The following is a 23,710-nucleotide window of genomic DNA, read 5'->3' on the forward strand; positions in this document are numbered from 1 at the left end:
CAGGCGACACGCTCCAGACAAAATGCAACAGGAAAAATTGCCAGAGAAAAAAGTGGGGAGTGAAATCAAATCTATTAAAGTATCAGAAAAACTTGAAAGCTCAATGCTATCTTTCGAGGGTAATGGTAAACAGAACGGAAATGTGGAAGTGCCAGACCTTCCAGGATCCATAAAACAATGCTGGTAACTGAATGGTCCGCAATAAAAGGGAAAAACTCTTCATCGATATTGTATTCATTATCCCTTCCGATTTCTCAAAAAAACTTCTACTTTCAAACATGTGCCACATTGTTTTTTTTCTACACTCGGAAATTGATTTTCTTCTTGTTTAATGAGGAATATGATGTACATTAGATAAATCTGTGGTCATGGAAAAAAGCAACGTTATTCTTTGAGATAACTTAAAACTAATTTGCAGATATAAATGCTGTTGCAGTCCTCAAAAGATTAAAGCATTCATTTGAGTAAACCAAAATACAAAAGCTAACATCAAAAATGAGAATCTGGATTTCTTTCTTGTTCAACTGGCCTATGCTTTTTTTAAAATTTAGGAACATACTATCTATCATATCTACCTATAATACAAGTTTTGTATATCGGACCTGATTCCAGTAAGAGTCACGCTTACGACCTGTAACACTTTTTTTAAAGTGTAAGGAAGAGAAGAAATCGCCGTCCCCTGCTCCCTCACTTCCACACACACCTGCTGAGTCCCTGTGCCTTCCTCATCTTTCAGTTCTTGCCTGCCACCTTATAATGCCCCGCTCAGGGCACCCAAGCTTTACCTCCCCCAACCCTCCCATATGCTCGAGGTGATTTTCCATTTCCTCCCTATGCATTCAGTGCTCTCTCTCACCCCAAGCCCCCATACCGTCTGCCACATATCACCATCCCTATTTACTCATTCCATGAAAAGCATCCATATCTTTCCGCACAATAAAACTCCTATCACCCTTACTCCGGAACCCTTGCAAGTACTTCAAGTTGAGAAATGTTCCCCCCCACCCGCCCACCCACTTCAAAGTGGTGCCAACCCTGACAGCACTAACCCAGGGTTCCCACACTCCTGCACTGCTACCTACATTTGCTGTAATTTATCTCCTAGCTATCTGCATTCCTGCACATCTTTTCAATTATTGCCCTCTATATCTTGGACTTCTAAAAAAAAAAATTAACTGCATATTTAAATTAACATATATAATAATAAAGGACACAGATATACACATTCCACTCAAAAATAACACACCAATCCCACAATACGGTGCAATAAAAATAAAGTTTAATATTGTCAATCATCGTTGCCACTAACACCACATAATTAGAATTGGTATACCAATTTTCAATGTTTACATTGTGTACCCAGTGTTAAGTAAATTAAGTTAAATGATTCTGTAAAGACTATTGGATACACAATACAGAAATAGACATTGTATGAGTAAATGGAAGTAGAAATTTACTCAAAAATTTGACTACGAGACGATAACAATGCATTGCAAAGTTTGGCGGTTGTAATATTTTGCCCATTCTGTCAATAACTGACTTTGCGTGTAATTAACTGCTTGAATAAGTGTCCAATCAAGCACGTAAAATGATTTGTATAGTATATAATGGATTGTAAAATATTCAAAATACTTTGTTTTGTATTATGTCTTGGTGTGAATATGGGCTTATCCATTTTAGGATTGGAAACAAACATACAATCATCTTTATACCAATAAATTCATGCACTATTTGAAGCTAATTGAGCATCTGCAGTCACACTGATATTCAGTGGGAGTAAAATTAACTTCTAGACTGTGTGCCCATGTTTTTGCTTATGTTACAAGGTTAAACTGTGGGGAAAAAAATAAAATTGTATTGTAATTTCTTGATTTTTCCAGTAGTGATATATCTTTCATTTATCACTGCCATCTGTGAAAGCAAATGTGCAAGATAAAAATTAAAGAACCAATTGGTTTGGGGTTGCCATGTCACGTTACTGTGTTTTAAACTACTGCAATATAATCAACTTTATTGGATTTATTTTTTTCTTTTGACATTCAGTGTGAGAAAACACAAATAGGAGTAGACTTCCACAATAGGAAGCAAGTAACATTCGCGACACATAAGTACCAGGCAATGACTATCTCCAACAAGCGAGAGTCTAACCACCGCCCCTTGACATTCAATGGCATTACCATCACTGAATCCCTCACCATCAACATCCTGGGGGTCACCAGTGACTAGAAATGTAACTGGACCAGCCACATAAATACTGTGGCAACAAGAGCAGGTCAGAGGCTGGGTATTCTGCATCAAATGTCTCACCTCCTGGCTCCCAAAGCCTTTCCACCATCTACAAGGCACAAGTCAGGAGTGTGATAGAATACTCTCCACTTGCCTGGATGAGTACAGTTCCAACAACACTCAAAAAGCTCAACACCATCCAAGACAAAGCAGCCCACTTAATTGGCACCCCATCCACCACCTTAAACATTCACTCCCTAATGTACCATCTACAAGATGCACTGCAGCAACTCATCAAGGCTTCTGAATCCCAATGAGTAGAGGCCCAACTTACTCAACCTTTCCTCATAAGTCAATCCCCTCATCCCCGGAATCAACCTAGTGAACCTTCTCTGAACTGCCTCCAAAGCAAGTATATCCTTTCGTAAATATGGAAACCAAAAGGGGATGGAGTATTCCAGGGAAGTCTTGCTACAGCTATACAAGGTATTGGTGAGGCCACACCTGGAATACTGCGTGCAGTTTTGGTTTCCATATTTACGAAAGGATATGCTTGCTTTGGAGGCAGTTCAGAGAAGGTTCACTAGGTTGATTCCGGGGATGAGGGGGTTGACTTATGAGGAAAGGTTGAGTAGGTTGGGCCTCTAGTCATTGGAATTCAGAAGAATGAGAGGTGATCTTATCGAAACATGTAAGATTATGAGGGGGCTTGACAAGGTGGATGCAGAGAGGATGTTTCCACTGATGGGGGAGACTAGAACTAGAGGGCATAATCTTAGAATAAGGGTCTGTCCATTTAAAACAGAGATGAGGAGGAATTTCTTCTCTCAGAGGGTTGTAAATCTGTGGAATTCGCTGCCTCAGAGAGCTGTGGAAGCTGGGAATAAATTGAATAAATTTAAGACAGAAATAGACAGTTTCTTAAATGATAAGAGGTTATGGGGAGTGGGCGGGGAAGTGGAGCCGAGTCCATGATCAGATCAGCCATAATCTTATTGAATGGCGGAGCAGGCTCGAGGGGCCATATGGCCTACCCCTGTTCCTATTTCTTATGTTCTTCAACAGCATCTCCCAAACGTGCGACCTCTACCACCGAGCAGGACAAGGACAGCAGGCGCATGGGAACACATGTATTTAACCCGTATCACACCACCACCAGAGGGCCTACCTGTTGGAGCCCCAAGGGATCCCAGCATCTCTTGGGAACATTGTATATAAGCAGGCCACCCACGAGGTACCTGCACTCTGGAGTCTAATTAAAGGAGCTAAGGTCACACTTACTCATTGCTTACGGTACTCAGTTTCATCCTTTATTATGAGTGTAACAACTGACGACGAGATAACAAACAACCACGCGAAAATGCAAAGAACAGTTGGTATCCTGGAGAAGTTCTCAGAAGGGGATGATTGGGAGGTCTTCGTGGAGAGACTTTTATCAATACTTCATGGCCAACGAGCTGGAAGGGGAAGAGAACGCTGCCAAACGAAGGGCGATCCTCCTTACCGTCTGTGGGGCAACAACCTATGGCCTCATGAAGAATCTTCTAGCTCCGGTAAAACCAACAACCAAATCCTATGAAGAATTGTGTATGCCGGTCCGGGAGCACCTAAATCCTAAGGAAAGCGTTTTGATGGCGAGGTATTGGTTCTACACATGTCAGTGGTTGGAGGGCCAGGAAGTAGAGAGCTGCGTCGCCGAACTAAGGCGCCTTGCAGGACATTGCAAATTTGATGGATTCCTTCAACAAATGCTGAGAGACTTTCTTGTGCTTGGCATTGGCCATGAGGTAATCCTTCGCAAACGATTGACTGTTGAAACACCGAATCTGAGCAAAGCCATACCGAAAGCCTAGGTATTTATGTCCACCAGCAATAACACCAAACAAATTTCGCAGCAGAAAGAGGTTTCGGCCAGTACTGTACACAAAGTAACGTCATTTTTGAGCAGGAATACACATGGCAGAACGTACACGCCGGCTGCTGCACAACCTCAGATGACCCAGAGTCCACCATCAATCGTTAATGCGAGGCAGTTAACACCTTGTTGGCGTTGTGGAGATGATCATCGGGCCCATCAATGCCACTTCAAGCACTATGCGTGCAATGGCTGCAGAGCAATGGGACACCTCCAGCGAATGTGCAGACGAGCTGCAAACCCTGCAAACCACCACATTGCAAAGTAAGATCGATCCACGGTGGTTAAGGCTGAACTTGAGACTCGAACCGAGGAGGCAGAAGTGTACGGGGTACACACCTTCACCACGAAATGTCCACCAATAATGTTAAAAGTTTGAACTGAACGGAATTCCAGTATCCATGGAACTGGACACGGGTAGCAGGCACATGGGGACACTTAATGAGCACAAAGACCTTCAACAGGCTGTGGTGCAACAAGGCACACAGGCCTAAGCTCAGCCCCATTCACACCAAGTTAAGAACTTACACCAAAGAACTGATCCCTGTAATTGGCAGTGCAGAGGTCAAAGTCTCCTATGATGGAGCAGTGCACGATCTTCCACTATGGATTGTACCAGGAGATGGCCCCATACTGTTCGGCAGAAGCTGGCTGGGAAAAAGCCGTTGGAACTGGGACGACATCTGAGCGCTTTCGTCCATCGACAACGCCTCATGTGCCCAAGTTCTGAGCAGATTTCCATCGTTGTTTGAGCGAGGCATCGGAAGTTTCTCGGGGCGAAGGTACAGATCCCATCCATCATAAGGCACGGGTCGTACCATATATGATGTGAGAGAAAGTGGAAATTGAGCTGGACAGGCTGCAGCGAGAAGGCATCATTGCACCGGTGGAATTCACAAGTCCGATTGTCCCGGTACTAAAAGGTGACGGCATGGTCAGAATTTGTGGGGACTATAAAGTAACAATTAACCGTTTTTCGCTACAGGCCCAATACCCGCTACCCAAGGCAGACGACCTACTTGCGACCCTGGCTAGAGGAAAGACGTTCACTAAGTTGGACCTGACCTTGGCTTACATGACGCAGGAGCTGGAGGAATCTTCGAAAGGCCTCATCTGCATCAACACGCATAAAGATCTGTTCACCTATCACAGATGCCCTTTCGGGATTCGGTTGGCCGCGGCAATATTCCAACGGAACATGGAGAGCCTGCTAAAGTCAGTTCCTCGCACCGTGGTTTTCCAGGATGACATACTGGTCACAGGTCGGGACACCATCGAACACTTGAAGAATATGGAAGAGATTCTAAGTCGGCTAGCTCGCGTGGGACTCAGCTTGGAACACTTGAAGTGTGTTTTTCTGGCACCAGAGGTCGAGTTCTTGGGAAGAAGAATCGCAGCAGATGGCATCAGACCCATCGACACCAAGACGAAGACCATTAAGAACACACCGAGACCACAGAAAGTGACAGAGCTGCGGTCGTTCCTGGGACTCCTCAACTATTTTGATAATTTCCTACCCGGGTTAAGCACCTTGTTAGAACCCCTACATGTGCTACTGCGCAAGGGAGACAACTGGGTATGAGGGAATTCACAAGAGGCTGCCTTTAAGAAAGTCAGAAATCTGTTATGTTCAAACAAACTGCTTGTATTGTATAACCCATGTAAACGATTAGTGCTAGCTTGCGATGCGTCGTCATACGGGGTCGGGTGTGTGTTACAACAGGTCAACAAATCGGGGATTTTGCAACCGGTCGCTTATGCGTCCAGGAGTCTGTACAAGGCCGAAAGGGCCGACAGCATGATTGAAAAAGAAGCTCTGGCGTGCGCTTAGGGGGTGAAAAAATGCACCAGTATTTGTTTGGTCTCAAGTTTGACAATAAGCCGCTCATATCACTATTCTCAGAGAGCAAAGGGATTAACACCAATGCCTCTGCCCGCATCCAAAGATGGATGCTCACGCTGTCGGCATACAACTATGTAATCTGCCACAGACCGGGCACAGAGAACTGAGCTGATGCTCTCAGTCGGCTACCATTGCCCACCACCGGGGTGGAAATGGCACAGCCTGCAGACTTGCCCATGGTGATGGATGCCTTCAAAAACGAAAAGTCACCCGTTACGGCCCGCCAGATCAGGACCTGGTCCAGCCAGGGTCCTTTACTGTCCCTGGTAAAAAAACTGTGACCTCCATGGGAGCTGGTCCAGCGTCCCAGCGGAGATGCAGGAAGAGATTCAGCCATTCCACAGGCGCAAAGACGAAATGTCCTTGCAGACGGACTGTCTTTTGTGGGGTAATCGCGTGGCCTTGCCCAAGAAAGGTAGAGAAAAGTTCATACGTTCATACACAGCACCCACCCAGGCTTTGTAATGATGAAAGCTATAGCCAGATCCCATGTGTGGTGGCCCGGCATCGACTCAGATTTAGAGTCATGCATGCGCCAGTGCAACACTTGCTCTCAACTGAGCAATACACCCAGAGAGGCACCGCTAAGTTCGTGGTCGTGGCCCTCCAAACCGTGGCTATACGGGCCCATTTCTAGGTAAAATGTGCTTGGTTGTCGTGGATGCTTATTCAAAATGGATTCAATATATAATAATGTCTGTAAGCACATCCACTGCCACCATCGAAAGTCTATGAGCCATGTTTGCCACAAACGGCCTGCCTGATGTCCTAGTCAGCAACAATGAGCCGTGTTTCACCAGTGCTGAATTCAAGGAATTCATGATCTGTAATGGGATCAAGCACGTCACATCTGCCCTGTTCAAGCCCGCATCCAACGGCCAGGCAGAATGGGCAGTTCAAACCATCAAGCAAAGCTTGCAACGTGTGTTGGAAGGTTCCCTGCAGACCCAACTGTCCCGAGTTCTGCTCAGCTACCGTACCAGACCCCACTCGCTCACTGGGGTTCCCCCAGCCGAGCTGCTCATGAAAAGGGCGCTCAAAACAAGGCTCTCTCTCGTTCACCCTGATCTCCATGATCACGTTGAAGGCAGGCGGCATCAACAAAGTATGTACCATGATCACGCAAATTTGTCACGTGATATTGAGATCAATGATCCTGTGTTTGAACTCAATTATGGACATGGTCCCAAATGGCTTGCTGGCATGGTCATAGCCAAAGAAGGGAGTAGGGTGTTTCAGGTCAAATTGGCCAATGGACTAATGTGCAGAAAGCACTTGGACCAAACCAAATTGCGGTTTACTAACAGCTATGAGGAACCCGAAGAGGACACTACCAACTTCGACCCTCCAACACACACAAAAGTAGCAACCGATATCATGGTTGACCACGAAGCCGAATTCACCATCTCCAGCAGCCCGGCAAGGCTAGCTGCCCAGCAGCCCAGTGAAGAACCAATCAACTCACCCACACCTGCATTTGTACCGAAACGATCGATAAGGGAGCAAAAAGCCCCAGATTGTCTCACCTGTAAATAAGTGTACTATTGACTTTACGAGGGAGTGATGTTATGTATTTAACCCTTGGCAACCTGTATCACACCACCACCAGAGGGCCTACCTGTTGGGAGTCCCAAGGGATCCCAGCATCCCTTGGGAGCACTGTATATAAGCAGGCCACCCACAAGGTACCTGCAATCTGGAGTCTAATTAAAGGAGCTAAGGTCACACTTACTCATTGCTTACGGTACTCAGTTTCATCCATTATTATAAGCGTAACAAACACTTGCACCACCACCTGCAAGTTCCCCTCCATGTCACACAACATCCTGACTTGGAAATATATCGCCGTTCCTTTATCATCGCTGGGTCAAAATCCTGGAACTCACTCCTTAACAACACTGTGGGAATACCTTCACCACATGGACTGCAGTGGTTCAAGAAGGCAGCTCACCACCTCCTTCTCAGGGCAATTAGGGATGGGCAATAAATACTGGACTTGCCAGCGACGCCTACATCCCATGAACAAATTTATAAAAATAGGATGATGCATTCCTAATCCTATAAGTGCTGGAATGCCCTGAGTTTGATCTTTGGTCCATGCTGAGTTGATGTTATCTGGGATAATAGTAGGGAGAGCCAAAGTTCTTCTTGGTCACCATCTTGGGACCTTTGCTGGAAATGTATGTTTGGTTAGGAAAAAGCTAAGTTTGGCATTAGGATCACTTGTCAATGACCATTGATTAGCCTCACACATGAAAGATGGTCAGTTGGAGAAGGTGCCAGAGTTCCTGTGGGACTGTACCTAAGACCACGCTAAGACAGAGATGGGAAGAGAGAAAAATCAATACATTTGTATCATACTTGACTATATTGTTAGTGTGTTCTGCTTGTTATGTTTCATAGCAAGGAATAATAGTCTGCTCTGTAGATTGATTACATTCCATAGCACTGATAACAAGGAAGCCTGATTCAATGTTGTAAGATAATTATGCTTAAAGTTTTAGTTGACCAGCAGTACAGAGGAATAAATACAGTGTGTGAGTGTTACATAAGGATAGAATAAGGGCTCCGCCTGATGGTTAATGTCCAAGGAACCATACCCCAGTGAGTTATTGTTATCAGGACAGGAAGGAAAATGGGGAGCAAATTGGAAAAATATTTTATAGCTCATAAATACACAGGGCATTATTTTGAGGCAGTATGTAATTTTTCTACAGTTTATTTCTAGTTTCCCCCCCATTTTGCCTTTGGGGCAAGTACCATCCGAATTGCAATCGGCGACTCCTGCGATCTGCCCAATGTCCGGTTTTTGGAGAATTACGGTTTTTAGAACTCCGGATTTTGGGCGTTCTACCTGTATTAGGATCCTAATAGAATGCACTGTCAGGCTTGAAACATTTGTTTTGTGATACAGCTAACTTCCAACATTGACCACATACTTGTTTTGCCATTTATGCCGCTGTTCCACTGTAAGATGCTAACTTATTTTGTTTGCTTTCAGAAGTCTGTTCAAAAGAGAAAACTCTAACCACTATTCTTTAAGAATCTTTCTGACCTGCTAGAACATCTCTTGCATGTGATTTCAACCCTTGCTGATTCTGTCATTGATGCTTTGGCCAAATCAAGCAGTTTATATCAAATACAATCATTGTGGTTCTGATTTCTTTGATGGGATTTGGAAAATGATATAATTCGATCAACATATGCATTTAGAAGAATCAGAACTCAATGGAAAGTGCTCTGCCCAAGAAGATGGAACCAATGGTTACATTTAAATTGGATGATGCAAACTTGAACCTTACACATTCTCACAAGATACTTTCACCATTTTACTCCTGCTAAGAACCAATTTCATGGATAGCTAACTAGATTATATAGAATGATCCTGGATTAGCCAACAGTCCAAATTCCTGTTACCTGTACCTTGCATTTCATACTCTGCAATATATATTTTTTAATCATTTAAGGCAGTTCTTAAATTCAAGATGCTTTCATATAATAATACAAAGTGTCTGTCTTACTGTCTCTCTTGAATCAGGTAACAATTAGTTTCTACTGATATATTTCCAGAACAAAAGCAAAGTTTTGCAGAAGGCAATGACATCACCGACATAAGATGGCAGACTAATTCCACCTTGGTTTTCCCTACAGTTCTGAGCTTTTGGAAGCAGATTACACAATGCTTTAAACAAAATAATTTACTGATGGGTCAGTGAACTCAATTTATTAATTTACCAACTAAATGCCCAACTTCAACTAAAGTTTGCACAAGACATTGCCATTGTTGTCTTCTGGTTTCCCGCTGACAATTTATTGACCATTTCAGGAACTTCAAACTAAGGTTAGAGACTTGATTAAATTATGAGTCAAAATGCTTTATCCCTTTTGCAATGAATATTGAACTCCAACTATCACATCTGCAACCTAACGAAAACATCCGGAAGAATCTGATTGCAAAATGCATAAGCCTTGAAATTAGACTTTATATTGTTGCATGAAAGCTTAACTTCTATCAAATTCCTCTGTCTACTAATTTAAATTAGGTATTACTCTGTCTATTTTAATTAGACTAACACTTCCATTAAAATGGTGGACAAAGAAGTTAGCACTAAATTATTTATAAGATAATTTTGCAAAGTTTAATTTCAAGGCTATATTCTTTTGTGTCCAGAAAGAACTATGAAGAATTTCTAGACCATATTGTCCACATTTCAGTCATGGATCAGATACTTCGAGGAGGCTTTCCAACTGTCCTTTTTCTTGCAAGGGATCAGACTGACTCTCTCTGCGAGGTTTCTGTTATGTATTTAAACCTGTAAATACCATGTCTAACCACCAGAGGGCTTATCCCCTGGAGTCCCAAGGGATCCCACAATCCCTTGGAAGCACCGGTACATAAGGAGGCCTCACAGGCTGGAGAGGTACTCTGAGATCTTTAATAAAGAACTATGGTCACACCTTACTTTGAGCCTGCAATATCTAGTCAGACTCTTTATTCAAAACACAACAACTGGCAGCGAGATATGAATGACGAACCCCACCGCAACAATGAAGAGAACCGTGGGCATCCTGGAGAAATTTCTAGAGGGAGATGATTGGGAAACCTTCGTGGAGCGACTCGACCAATACTTCATGGCCAACGAACTGGAAGGAGAAGCGAACACTGCTAAACGAAAGGGCGATCCTCCTCACCGTTTGCGTGGCACCAACGTATGGCCTCATAAAAAATCTGCTCATTCCAGCGAGAACCACAGACAAGTCGTACGATGAGTTGTGCACACTGGTCTGAGAGCATCTAAACCCGAAGGAAAGCGTTCTGATGGCGAGGTATCGGTTCTACACGTACAAGAGATCTGAGGCCAGGAAGTGGGGAGCTACATCGCCAGGCTAAGACGTCTTGCAGGAGATTGCGCATTTGAAGGACACTTGGAGCACATGCTCAAGGACTTCTTTGTACTTGGCATTGGCCATGAAGTAATATTTCGCAAACTTTTGACTGTAGAGACCCCAACCTTGAGTTAAGTCATAGCGATAGCCCAGGCGTTTATCGCCACCAGTGACAATACCAAACAAATTTCTCAGCACACGACTGCTGCTGCAAGTACCGTGAAACATAGAAACATAGAAAATAGGTGCAGGAGTAGGCCATTCGGCCCTTCGAGCTTGCACCGCCATTCAATAAGATCATGGCTGATCATTCCCTCAGTACCCCTTTCCTGCTTTCTCTCCATACCCCTTGATCCCCTTAGTATTATGGGCCATATCTAACTCCCTCTTGAATATATTCAATGAACTGGCATCAACAACTCTCTGCGACAGGGAATTCCACAGGTTAACAACTCTCTGAGTGAAGAAGTTTCTCCTCATCTCAGTCCTAAATGGCCTGCCCATTATCCTAAGACTATGTACCCTGGTCCTGGACCTCCCCAACATCGGGAACATTCTTCCCGCATCTAACCTGTCCAGTCCTGTCAGATTCTTATACTTTTCTATGGGATCCCCTCTCATCCTTCTAATCTCCAGTGAATAAAGGCCCAGTTGATCCAGTCTCTCCTCATATGAAAATCCAGCCATCCCTGGAATCAGTCTGGTGAACCTTCGCTGCACTCCCTCAATAGCAAGAATGTCCTTCCTCAGATTAGGAGACCAAAACTGAAAACAATATTCCAGGTGAGGCCTCACCAAGGCCCTGTACAACTGCAGTAAGACCTCCCTGCTCCTATACTCAAATTCCCTAGCTATGAAGGCCAACATACCATTTGCCTTCTTCACCGCCTGCTGTACCTGCATGCCAACCTTCAATGACTGATGAACCATGACACCCACGTCTCATTGCACCTCCCCTTTTCCTAATCTGCCGCCATTCAGATAATATTCTGCCTTCGTGTTTTTGCCCCCAAAATGGATAACCTCTCATTTATCCACATTATACTGCATCTGCCATGCATTTGCCCACTCACCTAACCTGTCCAAGTCACCCTGCAGCCTCTTAGCGTCCCCCTCACAGCTCACACTGCCACCCAGTTTAGTTCATCTGCGAACTTGGAGATATTACACTCAATTCCTTCATCTAAATCGTCAATGTATATTGTAAAGAGCTGGGGTCCCAGCACTGAGCCCTGCGGCACTCCACTAGTCACTGCCTGCCATTCTGAAAAGGACCCGTTTATCCCGACTCTCTGCTTCCTGTCTGCCAACCAGTTCTCTATCATTAGTACATTACCCCCAATACCATGCACTTTGACTTTGCACATCAATCTCTTGTGTGGGATCTTGTCAAAAGCCTTTTGAAAGTCCAAATACACCACACCCACTGGTTCTCCCTTGTCCACTCTGCTAGTTACATCCTCAAAAAATTCCGGAAGATTCGTCAAGCATGATTTCCCTTTCATAAATCCATGCTGACTTGGACCGATCCTGTCAATGCTTTCCAAATGCCCTGCTATTTCATTCTTAATGATTGATTCCAACATTTTCCCCACTACTGATGTCAGGCTAACCGGTCAATAATTACTCGTTTTCTCTCTCCCTCCTTTTTTAAAAGGTGGTGTTACATTAGATATCCTCCAGTCCATAGGAACTGATCCAGAATCGATAAGACTGTTGGAAAATGATCACCAATGCATCCACTATTTCTAGGGCCACTTCCTTAAGTACTTTGGGATGCAGACTATCAGGCCCCGGGGATTTATCAGCCTTCAATCCCATCAATTTCCCTAACACAATTTCCCGCCTAATAAGGATATCCCTCAGTTCCTCCTTCTCACAAGACCCACTGTCCCCTAGTACATTCAGAAGGTTATTCGTGTCTTCCTTCATGAAGGAACATTGTTTTTGAATCGAAATGTACAGGGCAGGACTTACAGGCCTGCAGCTGCATGTCTGCAGATGACTCAGAGTCCACCATCAAGGGTAATGAATACAAGGCCATTAACACGTTGTTGGCGCTGCGGCGGTGATCATCGTTTCCATTCATGCCACTTCAAAGGTTACGTTTGCAAGGGCTGTGGAACAATGGGACACCTCCAACGTATGTGCAGGCGAGCTGCAAACCCTGCTAATCCTGCAAACCCTGCTAATCCTGCAAACCACCAGAGGAGGACAGATCCACGATGGATCACGACAAACCAGAGCCTCAGACCGAGGAGGCAGAGGTATATGGGGTGCACGCATTTACCACAAAGTGTCCCCTGGTAATGCTGAAGGTTGAATTAAATGGACTCCCGGTGTTCATGGAGCTGGACACGGGCGCAAGCCCGTTCATAATGAGCAAAAAGACTTTCGATAAATTGTGGTGCAGCAAGGCCTCAAGGCCAGACCTTACTCCCATTCGCACGAAACAGAACTTACACAAAGGAACTAATTCCCAAAATCGGCAGTGCTACCGTAAAGGTCTCCTACGATGGAATGGTGCACGAGTTACCACTCTGCGTGGTGCCGGGCGATGGCCCCACGCTGTTTGGCAGGAGCTGGCTGGGAAAGATACACTGGAACTGGGACAACGTCCGAGCGCTTTCGTCCATCGACGACACCTCATTTGCCCAGGTCCTAAACAAGTTCCCCTCGCTGTTCGAACCAGGCATCGGGAAGTTCCAAGGAGAAAAAGTGCAGATCCATTTGATTCCGGTGGCACAACCTATCCATCACAAGGCGAGAGCGGTACCTTACATGATGAGAGAGAGGGTGGAGATCGAACTGGACAGGCTGCAATGAGTGGGCGTCATTTCGCCGATCGAATTCAATGAGTGGGCCAGTCCGATTGTTCCAGTCCTCAAGGGAGATGGCACCGTCAGAATCTGTGGTGATTATAAAGTAACTATCAATCATTTCTCACTGCAGGATCAATACCCACTACTAAAGGCAGACGACCTATTTGCGACGCTGGCGGGAGAGAAAATGTTCACGAAGCTGGACTTGACCTCGGCCTACATAACGCAGGAGCTGGAGGAATCATCGAAAGGCCTCACCTGCATTAACACGCACAAAGGTCTCTTCATTTACAACAGATGCCCATTTGGGATTCGATTAGCTGCGGCGATATTCCAGAGGAACATGGAAAGCTTGCTGAAGTCGGTCCCGCGCACCGTGGTGTTCCAGGACGACATCTTGGTTACAGGTCGGGACACCGTCGAGCACCCGCAGAACCTGGAGGAGGTTCTTAGTCGGCTTAATCGTGTGGGGCTCAGGCTAAAAAGCTCCAAGTGCATTTTCCTGGTGCCTGAAGTGGAGTTCCTGGGGAGAAGAATCGCGGCGGACGGCATCAGGCCCACCGATTCGAAGATGGAGGCAATCAAGAACGCACCGAGACCACAGAACGTGACGGAGTTGCGGTTGTTTCTAGGACTCCTGAACTATTTTGGGAACTTCTTACCGGGTCTTAGCATATCGTTAGAACCACTGCACTCTTTACTGCGTAAAGGAGATGAATGGGTATGGGGTAAAAACCAAGAAAGTGTCTTTGAGAAAGCTAGGAAGCTGTTATGTTCAAACAAATTGCTTGTGTTGTACGATCCATGTAAGCATTTGGCACTAGCATGTGATGCGTCGTCGTACGGGGTCGGTTGTGTATTGCAACAAGCTAATGAATTTGGGAAATTACAACCGGTTGCTTATGCATCCAGAAGCCTGTCTAAGGCCAAGAGGGCCTACAGTATGATCGAAAAACAAGTGTAAGTGTGTGTTTACGGGGTAAAGAAAATACATCAATATCTGTTCGGGCTCAAATTTGAATTGGAAACCGACCATAACCGCTTATATCCCTCTTTTCTGAAAGCAAGGGGATAAATACGAATGCATCGGCCCGCATCCAGAGATGGGCGCTCAAGTTGTCCGCATACAACTACGCCATCCGCCACAGGCCAGGCACAGAAAACTGTGCCGATGCTGTCAGTGGGCTGCCATTGCCCACCACTGGGGTGGAGATGGCACAGCCTGCAGATTTAATTATGGTAATGGAAGCATTCGAGAGTGATCAATCACCTGTTACCGCCCGACAGATTAGAACCTGGACGAGCCAGGACCCCTTACTGTTCTTAGTAAAAAACTGTGTGTTCCACGGGAGTTGTCTCATGTCCCGTTAGAGGTGCAGGAGGAAATAAAGCCATACCTGCGGCGCTAAGATGAAATGTCTATAAAGGCAGATTGCCTCCTATGGAGTAATCAGGTAGTGGTGCCAAAAAAGGGCAGGGATACTTTCATCAGTGATCTCCACAGCAGCCACCCAGGCATCGTAATGATGAAAGCGATAGCCTGATCCCACATGTGGTGGCCCGGTATTGATGCAGACTTAGAGTTCTGCGTACACAAATGTAATACATGTTCACAGTTAAGCAATGCACCCAGGGAGGCGCCACTAAGTTTATGGTCCTGGCCCTCCAAACCATGGTCCAGGGTCCATGTCGACTATGCAGGCCCATTCTTGGGAAAAATGTTCTTAGTGGTTGTAGATGCGTACTCCAAATGGATTGAATGTGTGATAATGTCGGCAAACACGTCCGCTGCCACCATTGAAAGCCTACGGGCCATGTTTGCCACACACGGCCTGCCTGATGTCCTTGTAAGCAATAGTGGGCCGTGCTTTACCAGTGCTGAGTTCAAGGAGTTCATGACCCGCAATGGGATCAAACATGTCACATCTGCTCCGTTTAAACCAGCATCCAATGGTCAGGCTGAATGAGCAGTTGAAACAATCAAGCAGAGCTTGAAAAGAGTAACTGGGGGCTCACTGCAGACTAGCTTATCCCGAGTCCTGCTTAGTTACCGCACAAGACCCCACTCGCTCACTGGAGTCCCACCTGCTGAACTGCTCATGAAAAGGACACTTAAGACAAGGCTCTCGTTAGTACACCCTGATCTACACAAACAGGTAGAGAGCAGGCGGCTTCAACAGAATACATATCATGATCGCGCAAATGTGTCACGCGAAATTGAGATAAATGATCCTGTATTTGTGTTGAACTATGGACAAGATCCCAAGTGGCTTCCTGGCACTATCTTGGCCAAAGAGGGGAGTAGGGTGTTTGTGGTCAAACTCTCAAATGGACTAACCTGCAGGAAACACTTGGACCAAACCAAACTCAGATTTACGGACTATCGAGAGCAACCCACAATAGACTCCACCTTTTTCGACCCTCCAAAACACAAACAAATGGCAACCGACCCAGCAGTTGACCACGAAGCAGAACCCATCACACGCAGCAGCCCAGCAGGACTCACCACCCTCAGCAGCCCAGCAAGGCCAACTGCGCAGCAACCCAGCGAGGGCCCAACAAACGACTCACCAAAACCAGCATTTGCACCGAGACAATCAACCAGGGAAAAGAAGGCCCCAACTCAACTCACATTGTAAATAGTTACACTATTGACTTTGGGGGGGGGGGGGGGGGAGCGGGGGAAGTGTTATGTATTTAAATCTCTAAATACCATGTCTAACCACCAGAGGGCTTATCCCCTGAAGTCCCAAGGGATCCCACAATCCCTTGGGAGCACCTGTATATAAGGAGGCCTCACAGCCTGGAGAGGCACTCTGAGATCTGTTATAAAGGACTACAGTCACACCTTACTTTGAGCTTGCAGTATCTAGTCTGACTCTTTATTCAAAACACGAGTTTCTGTACTTGGAATTCCTATATTCCAAATTCAAATATAGTGTCTTTCCTATTTTGTGTTGATACACTTGGACTCATTTGCTAACAGGTTGACATAAATATTAATGGATCAAATCCACGATGGTAACCAAAGCAATGAATACTGCTGTGTTTCCAGAGCTTGTGTTTTCTAATTCCTACCCTCTGGAACTTTTTTTTCAAAAACCATTTCATCTTTCTTCTTCCTGACTTGCCTTTGAAAACCTTTTCAAACCCTATCTTTTTGACCATGCTTTTGAGCAACTCTCCTAATTTTTCTATTATTGTTTGGTCTGCTCTCTCATATGTGAAGCAGCTCGGGGTATTTTATGATTTTAAAGACACTACACAAATCCAAGTTGTTGATTGAAGCTCACTCGGTTCAAAGGTGGAAAACTTATGCTCGCTATTGGATATCTGAAGCAATTGAAAATTTTCTGTACATGTTTAAAATAATTCTTATTTGCAGTTACTTACCAGGCATGAATGGATTTTATATTACTATGTTTTATCATATTCATTAGAAAGTCAGCACAAAGTAAAACTTTTACAATAAATTACAAACTTGACTTCCCCATGTTTGTTTCAGGGTGTATTGAACACATGTCTGCTTCTGTTGTTGTTTCTCTGTCAAGCTACTTGCACAGATTCCTGTCAGCTTTGTGATAAACACTTGTCACTTTGAAATGTACCATTCCTCTTGCAATTTCTTCATCTCATCTTTCTTGGGCAAACTTTTCTCCTGGGCAAATAGAAAATGGCAGGAAGGTAGCCAAACAAGGTTGCTATTTATATTGCAACATGCCCTTCGGTTCTAACACCTTTCTGTTACGGTTCCAAAATTGTTCAATCTTTACCTGAGGATATCTTGCAATAACACCGTTAACATTTAATGTTACACTTGTGACTTTTTTCCTTTCTTAGGTTCTCAAATGTTAATGGATGATTTTTTTGAACATTTTATTCAGAGTGAATTCAATCACATCTTTGATATCTACCATGTCTCATTGATAAGTTTTACAGCTAGAGAGTGCACCAATTCATAAATTGCATTTATTGTTCAGTTATATTTCAGTCTTTTACTTTGTTTCTTTTTCCGAGTTTGATACAAAAAGGATTTAGGGGTAACTCTTACATCCTGTCTATTTTGTTAATCTAGGACTTCAAACAATGTTTCTTACGACTAATTCAAAAGTGCCCATTGACCTCCTGTTAAGCAACTATTCTTCCCCTCTCCCATATTCAAGACCCTCTGAGTTTTAGAGAAACTTTAGTAATGTATTGTTGTTAGGATGTGAAGGCCTTAGAAGGGTGCAGAAAAGATTTACGAGAATGATTCCAGGGATGAGGGACTTCAGTTACGTGGATAGACTGGAGAAGCTGGGGTTATTTTCCTTAGAGCAGCGAAGATTGAGAGGCGATTTGATAGAGGTGTTCAAAATCATGAGGGGTCTGGACAGAGTAGATAGAAACTGTTCTCATTGGCGGAAGGGTCGAGAACTAGAGGATGCAGATTTCAGTTGATGGGCAAAAGAACCAAAGACGACAGGAGGAAAAAAAATGTTTACACAGCAAGTGGTTATGATTTGGAATGCCTGAAAGGGTGGTGGAGACAGACTCAATCACGGCTTTCAAAAAGGAGTTGGAGAAGTACCTGAAAGAAAAAAAAATTGCAGGGTTATGGGGAAAGGGTGGGGCAGTGGGACTGGCTGAGGTACTCTTGCACAGAGCCAGCACAGGCTGAAAGGTCTTCTTCCATGCTGTAACCGTTCTATGATTCTATGAGGTTGAACAATAGAAAGTTGGCTAAAATGCAGCTTAATGTCTGTAATGATAGGATTACCTTCCAATTGGTCGGTATTCAAGTGATATAAACTGCAAGGGTGAAGATAAAGCAACTCACTCATTATACAAGCTATTAGATTGGATTACAGAATTGAAGTTACTTTAATGTTATTTATACTTTGCATATAAATTGTAAGAAGAACTTGCATTTCTAATACTCCCTTCACATATGTAAGTGCTTTATGGGCCAGAGGAGAACTGAAGGCACAGTCAAAGAGTCAGTTTTTTATAATGAATATTGGTGGGGGAATGCCCAGAGAGCAAGCGTGTAATAAACGAAGGGTCAGTGTTGGGGAAGCAGAGGACAAGTCTCTCGGGTCAGAGCAGAAGGTAAAGGCTGGAAAAGATTGATCAGATAAAGGTCGAGATCGTGCAGGGATTTGAAATAAGGAAGGCAGGCCTGGAAGTCAATGTAGTAGGAAACTTGAGAGCTTAACAATGATAGGAGGTGCTGAAATATTTAAACACACACACACACATATATATGTGTGTATAGAGTGGTCGTAATAGTGCCATTTTCCCGAGTATATTGATAACTGAGGGATAGTGTCTTATGTCACCGACAAAATATGAGAATGTAACTCAACAGGACTGATACTTTCCCTCTATGTTCACGTAAAACCTGTTAAATTCCCAGAGTGGGGTCAGTTGTGATTTAACAATTTGTAGATGTGTTGGACCCCTGGGGAACAAAAAGGTCAGTTGAAAAATGTTTGGAGTGTCCCCCAGATCGGGGGGCACTTGATTTAATGTTTATTTTGTCTCCCTCAAAAAGAGTTGTGACGGACCCCTGGAGTTATTTTCCTCTTATTATTTCCACACAAGAGTGAAAGGTAGAGCGTGGGACGGGTGTTGCTGAAATGTGCCCGAGGAGCCGGGACAGGGAGCCATACAATCGCAGGCGGGGCCGCTCAGTTTCAGGGGGTCCATGTGCGACCTTCCACACTCGGCAGCTCGGCCAGGGCCAATCAATTTCTAAGCTTATAGCCCTCAGTGCATCGGTCACCCCACAAACATCTGAGCGGGGGAGAGAAACCCAGAGAGAGAGAGCAGAAAGTCTGGATCCCCAATGTAAAGCCCAAGCCCCCTCCCCCCTTTGGTTTCCTGTTTGGCCGCACTTTGCGGCGATTAGCGCAGGGCTGGTGCTCACACACTCACAGCCCGCCACACTCCCCGGGAACACACATGCCGTGGGATGCCTCCAGCTTTCGCCCTGCAGTCCCTGGCTTGTGGCAGCTGCTGGGCGTTGCACTGAGGTTGATCGCGCTGTGAACACCGCGCCGCTTCGGGGGCAGGCAGTGCGAGCATTTGAGCAATGGAGGAGGCTGCTGGGCGCCCTTGGAGCAGGCGCTTCGCTTGTCCCGCCTGTTTGGTGGTTTTCTGCAATTGGGAGGAAATGCATTTTCACTCCAAGCTCTTTCACCAGCTTCATCTAACTGCCAGCCAGGAGGAGACCGTCCCAAAGCACCCAGGAGAACAGCAGCCAATCTTTATGGTGAGTTTTCCCAGTTTCTTTCAGTGTGCATTTTCCTCCTACACAGTTTCGACATTGTTTACCCCCGAGCTCTGGCAAACCATGTTTTCAGCAGCTTATCTATGAGTATTTTGTCTCTGTAAAAACGTTGTATCATCTATAAAGAATAACTACCCCCTTCCCGTCTGGTGAGCATATACTCTTGGTTTAGCACTGCAACATGGTAACACACTTCACCCGTCACGTGATACAGAACTGTACCAACATTTTCACAAGTTCTCTGGGCGGTTTGTGGCAATAAGGCTCAACACAAAATCTGGTTAAATACTAACTGAAAGGCTGAGAAAACGGATAAAAGAAAACTCTTATTACAAGCTAATAGAGCACTTTCAGGGCTTGAATCAAGCGTGGAAACAAACAAATAACCCCCAGCTCTGGGTCTCCAGAAGTTGAAGATTAATCTCGCGGCTGCCAGCAACCCAGGAGAAAAATCACAGGGGCATTAAAAACTGTCCCGCCAGTTTCTTTTAACACTTTCATTTATCAGTTATTGGGGATGGGGAAAAAGGCTGACTGGGCGGGGAAGTCATGAAACTGCCATGTTTGTGGTTCTCCAAACCCTTGAGCATATTACTGCTTCGTGCTTCACTGCAGCTAGTCTATTTTATGTACTAGTTGCTGCATTACTCGCAGGAAGTTGGAAACACAACTGTGATGTTTAGCTTTTAAGATATGTTGCACCTACTTTGTCCTGTTTCAGGCCACATCTTGCCCACTTCTCTGAGGAGCTGCTCTTTAAAAAGTCAATTAGAGGCTGTTCATGGAACAGAGTAGGCCATTCTGCCCCTCAAGCTTGTTCAGCCATTCAGTGAGATTGTGGTTGATCTGTATCTTAACTCCATTCACCTGCCTTGGCTCCATATCTTTTTATACTTTTGTCAAGTGAACTCAGGTTTACAATGACTAATGGAGTTAGCATCTACTGCTTTTTGTGGCAGAGAGTTCCATACTTCTACCACCCTTTGAATGGCCTGGCTCTGATTTTAAATTTATGTCCCCTTGTCCTAGACTCCCCCAGCAGTGGAAACAAGTTTATTTCTATCTACCCTTTCAAAATCCCAAAAACCTCAATCAAATCACCCCATAACCTTTTATATTCCAGGGGATACAAGTCTTGTTCACGTAATCACGCCTCATAAGTTAACCATTGGAGCCCTGGTAACATTCTGGTCAGTCTGTGCTGCACTCCATCCAAGGCCAGTATATTCTTTTTGAGATGCAGTGCCCAGAACTGTACACAGTACTCCAAATGTGGTCTAACAGCTTTGCATAGCTGTAGCTTTCTCCCCTTTATATTCTAGCCCTGTTGTTACAAAAGCCATCATTCCATTAGCTTTTTTGATTATTTTTTGTACCTGACAACTACATTTTAGTGATCTGTGTACATGGACCCCGAGATCTCTTTGGACTGCCACTGTTGCTAACTTTCCACAGTTCAAATAATGCTTTGAACTTTGTAGATTTGTGGCTGCTTGAAAATTCTCTATATTGTGGAGAACTAGGTTATCAGATCAGCAGAAATAGGTCGAAAATGATGGTTTGTCTTTGTGTAATACAACTCGTGTACTATAGTAAAACAGAACATGCTGGAAATACTCAGCAGATCAGGCAACATCTCTGGAGAGAGAAACAGAGATAATGTTTCAGGTCGATAACCCTTCGTCAGAACTGGAAAAAATAGAGATGTAACAGATTTTTAAGCAAGTGTAGAAGCAGGAAAAGGAAGGAGGGGAGGAAAGAACAAAAGGGAAGGTCTGTGACAGGCTGGAAGGCAGGAGAGATTAAAAGGCAAAAGGACATAATGGGCAGTCCCTCAAAATCGAGGAAGACTTGCTTCCACTCTAAAAGTGAGTTCTCAGGTGACAGTCCAATACGGGAAGTACAGTCTCTGTTACAGGTGGCACAAACACAGTGGTTGAAGGAAAGGGTGGGTGGGTTGTCTGCTTTGCCGCATGCTCCTTCCGCTGTCTGCGTTTGGTTTCTGTATGCTCTCGATGACGAGACTCGAGGTGCTCAGACCCTCCCGGATGCTCTTCCTCCACTTGGGGCAGTCTTTGGCCAGGGACTCCCAGGTGCCGGTTGGGATGTTGCATTTTATCAAGGAGGCTTTCAGGATGTCCTTGAAATGTTTCCTCTGCCGACCTGGGGCTCGCTTGCCGTGTCGGAGCTCCGAGTAGAGCGCTTGCTTTGCGAGTCTTGTGTCGGGCATGCGGATGTTGTGGCCCGTCCAACGGAGCTGGTCGAGTGTGGTCAGTGCTTTGATGCTGGGAATATTGGCCTGATCGAAAACACTGATGGTGTGTCTATCCTCCCAGTGGATTTGGAGGATCTTGCGGAGGCAGCACTGGTGGTACTTCTCCAACGCTTTGAGGTGTCTACTGCATATGGTCCACGTCTCTGAGCCGTATAGGAGGGCGGGTATCACGACTGATGCCAGAATTTGAAGTCCTGGTCTTCAAACACACTCTTTCTCAGCCGACCGAAGACTATGCTGGCACACTGGAGGCGGTGTTGGACCTTGTCGTCGATGTCTGCCCTTGCTGATAGTCGGCTCCCGAGGTATAGAAAATGGTCCATGTTGTCCAAGGCCGCGCCATGGATTTTGATGACTGGGGGACAGTGCTGTGAGGTGGGGTCAGGTTTGTGGAGGACCTTTGCCTTACAGATGTTTAATGTAAGGCCCATGTTTTCGTACGCCTTGGTGAAAATGGTGACGATGGCTTGGAGTTCGGCCTCTGTGCGCAGACGCAAGCGTCGTCTGCGTGCTGCAGCTCGATGACAGAGGATGGGAGGACCTTGGATCTAGCTTGGAGGCGACGAAGGTTGTACAGGTTTCCATTGGTGCCATAGTCCCACTCCAGTGGGGAGCTTGTTAAGAATGAGATGGAGCATTGCAGCGAGGAAGATGGAGAAGAGCGTTGGAGGGATGACGCCACCCTGCTTGACCCTGGTCCGGACGTAGATTGGGTCTGTGGTGGATCCGTTGGTTCGGATCATGGCTTGCAAAAATACATGGTAATGCTAGTGTACTGTTGGACTGCTTATGATCAATCTAAAGATGCTCTAATTGAAAAGGACAGTAATAGTGTTATACGATGTAACGCACAATGTATTATTTTGCTCAAAACGAGCTGTGCCATTTTAAGACCGCAACATCGAATTAAGTAAGCAGATGCTGAGGTTACTGATTTTTGTTTAGTAGTTTCATGTCTTAGTCAACCGTGAACAATGTGAATTTACATCGGGTGCTTCATGTAGAAGAATGTCTTGGAGTGCTTTAGAAGAGGAAAAGGAGGATGCCAATCAGGTGACAGGAAATAATGTCAGTGGGACTGAAAGCAAAGTCTTAAATAATGAACAAATAAACCAGGTTTAGAAATAACCATTAATATTTCTAATCAAGGGTACTGTACCTTTTTCCACGAGAACTTTCTGTATACATAATCTGTATATACACAATTACTGTAATAGGTTCATCATCATCATCATAGGCAGTCCCTTGGAATCGAGGAAGATATGCTTCCACTCTTAAAATGAGTCCTTAGGTGGTTTAACAGTACAATACGAGAGTCACAGTCCCTGTCACAGGTGGGACAGATAGTTGTTGAGGGTAGGGGAGGGTGGGACAGGTTTGCCGCACGCTCTTTCCGCTGCCTGCGCTT

The 23,710-nt window shown here is 45.0% G+C and overlaps 1 protein-coding gene across 3 annotated transcripts in view; it reads left to right on the forward strand.

Annotated features, from left to right (window-relative positions):
* The first annotated feature begins 19,778 nt into the window (after positions 1 to 19,778).
* The window catches only part of LOC139264547 (tensin-3-like), a 548,053-nt gene continuing 544,121 nt past the window's right edge, over positions 19,779 to 23,710 (forward strand). For 2 of the 3 annotated variants that reach the window (XM_070881175.1, XM_070881177.1), the window contains exon 1: positions 19,806 to 20,009. In XM_070881175.1, coding sequence (XP_070737276.1) covers positions 19,830 to 20,009 — 180 coding nt within the window. In that variant the 5' untranslated portion in view covers positions 19,806 to 19,829. Of the gene's footprint in view, positions 20,010 to 23,710 lie in introns of all 3 variants that reach the window. The other variant, XM_070881176.1, reaches the window with a different exon arrangement.

This window comes from Pristiophorus japonicus, chromosome 5 (genome assembly GCF_044704955.1).
Source record: "Pristiophorus japonicus isolate sPriJap1 chromosome 5, sPriJap1.hap1, whole genome shotgun sequence".
Classification (NCBI taxonomy): Eukaryota; Metazoa; Chordata; class Chondrichthyes; family Pristiophoridae; genus Pristiophorus; species Pristiophorus japonicus.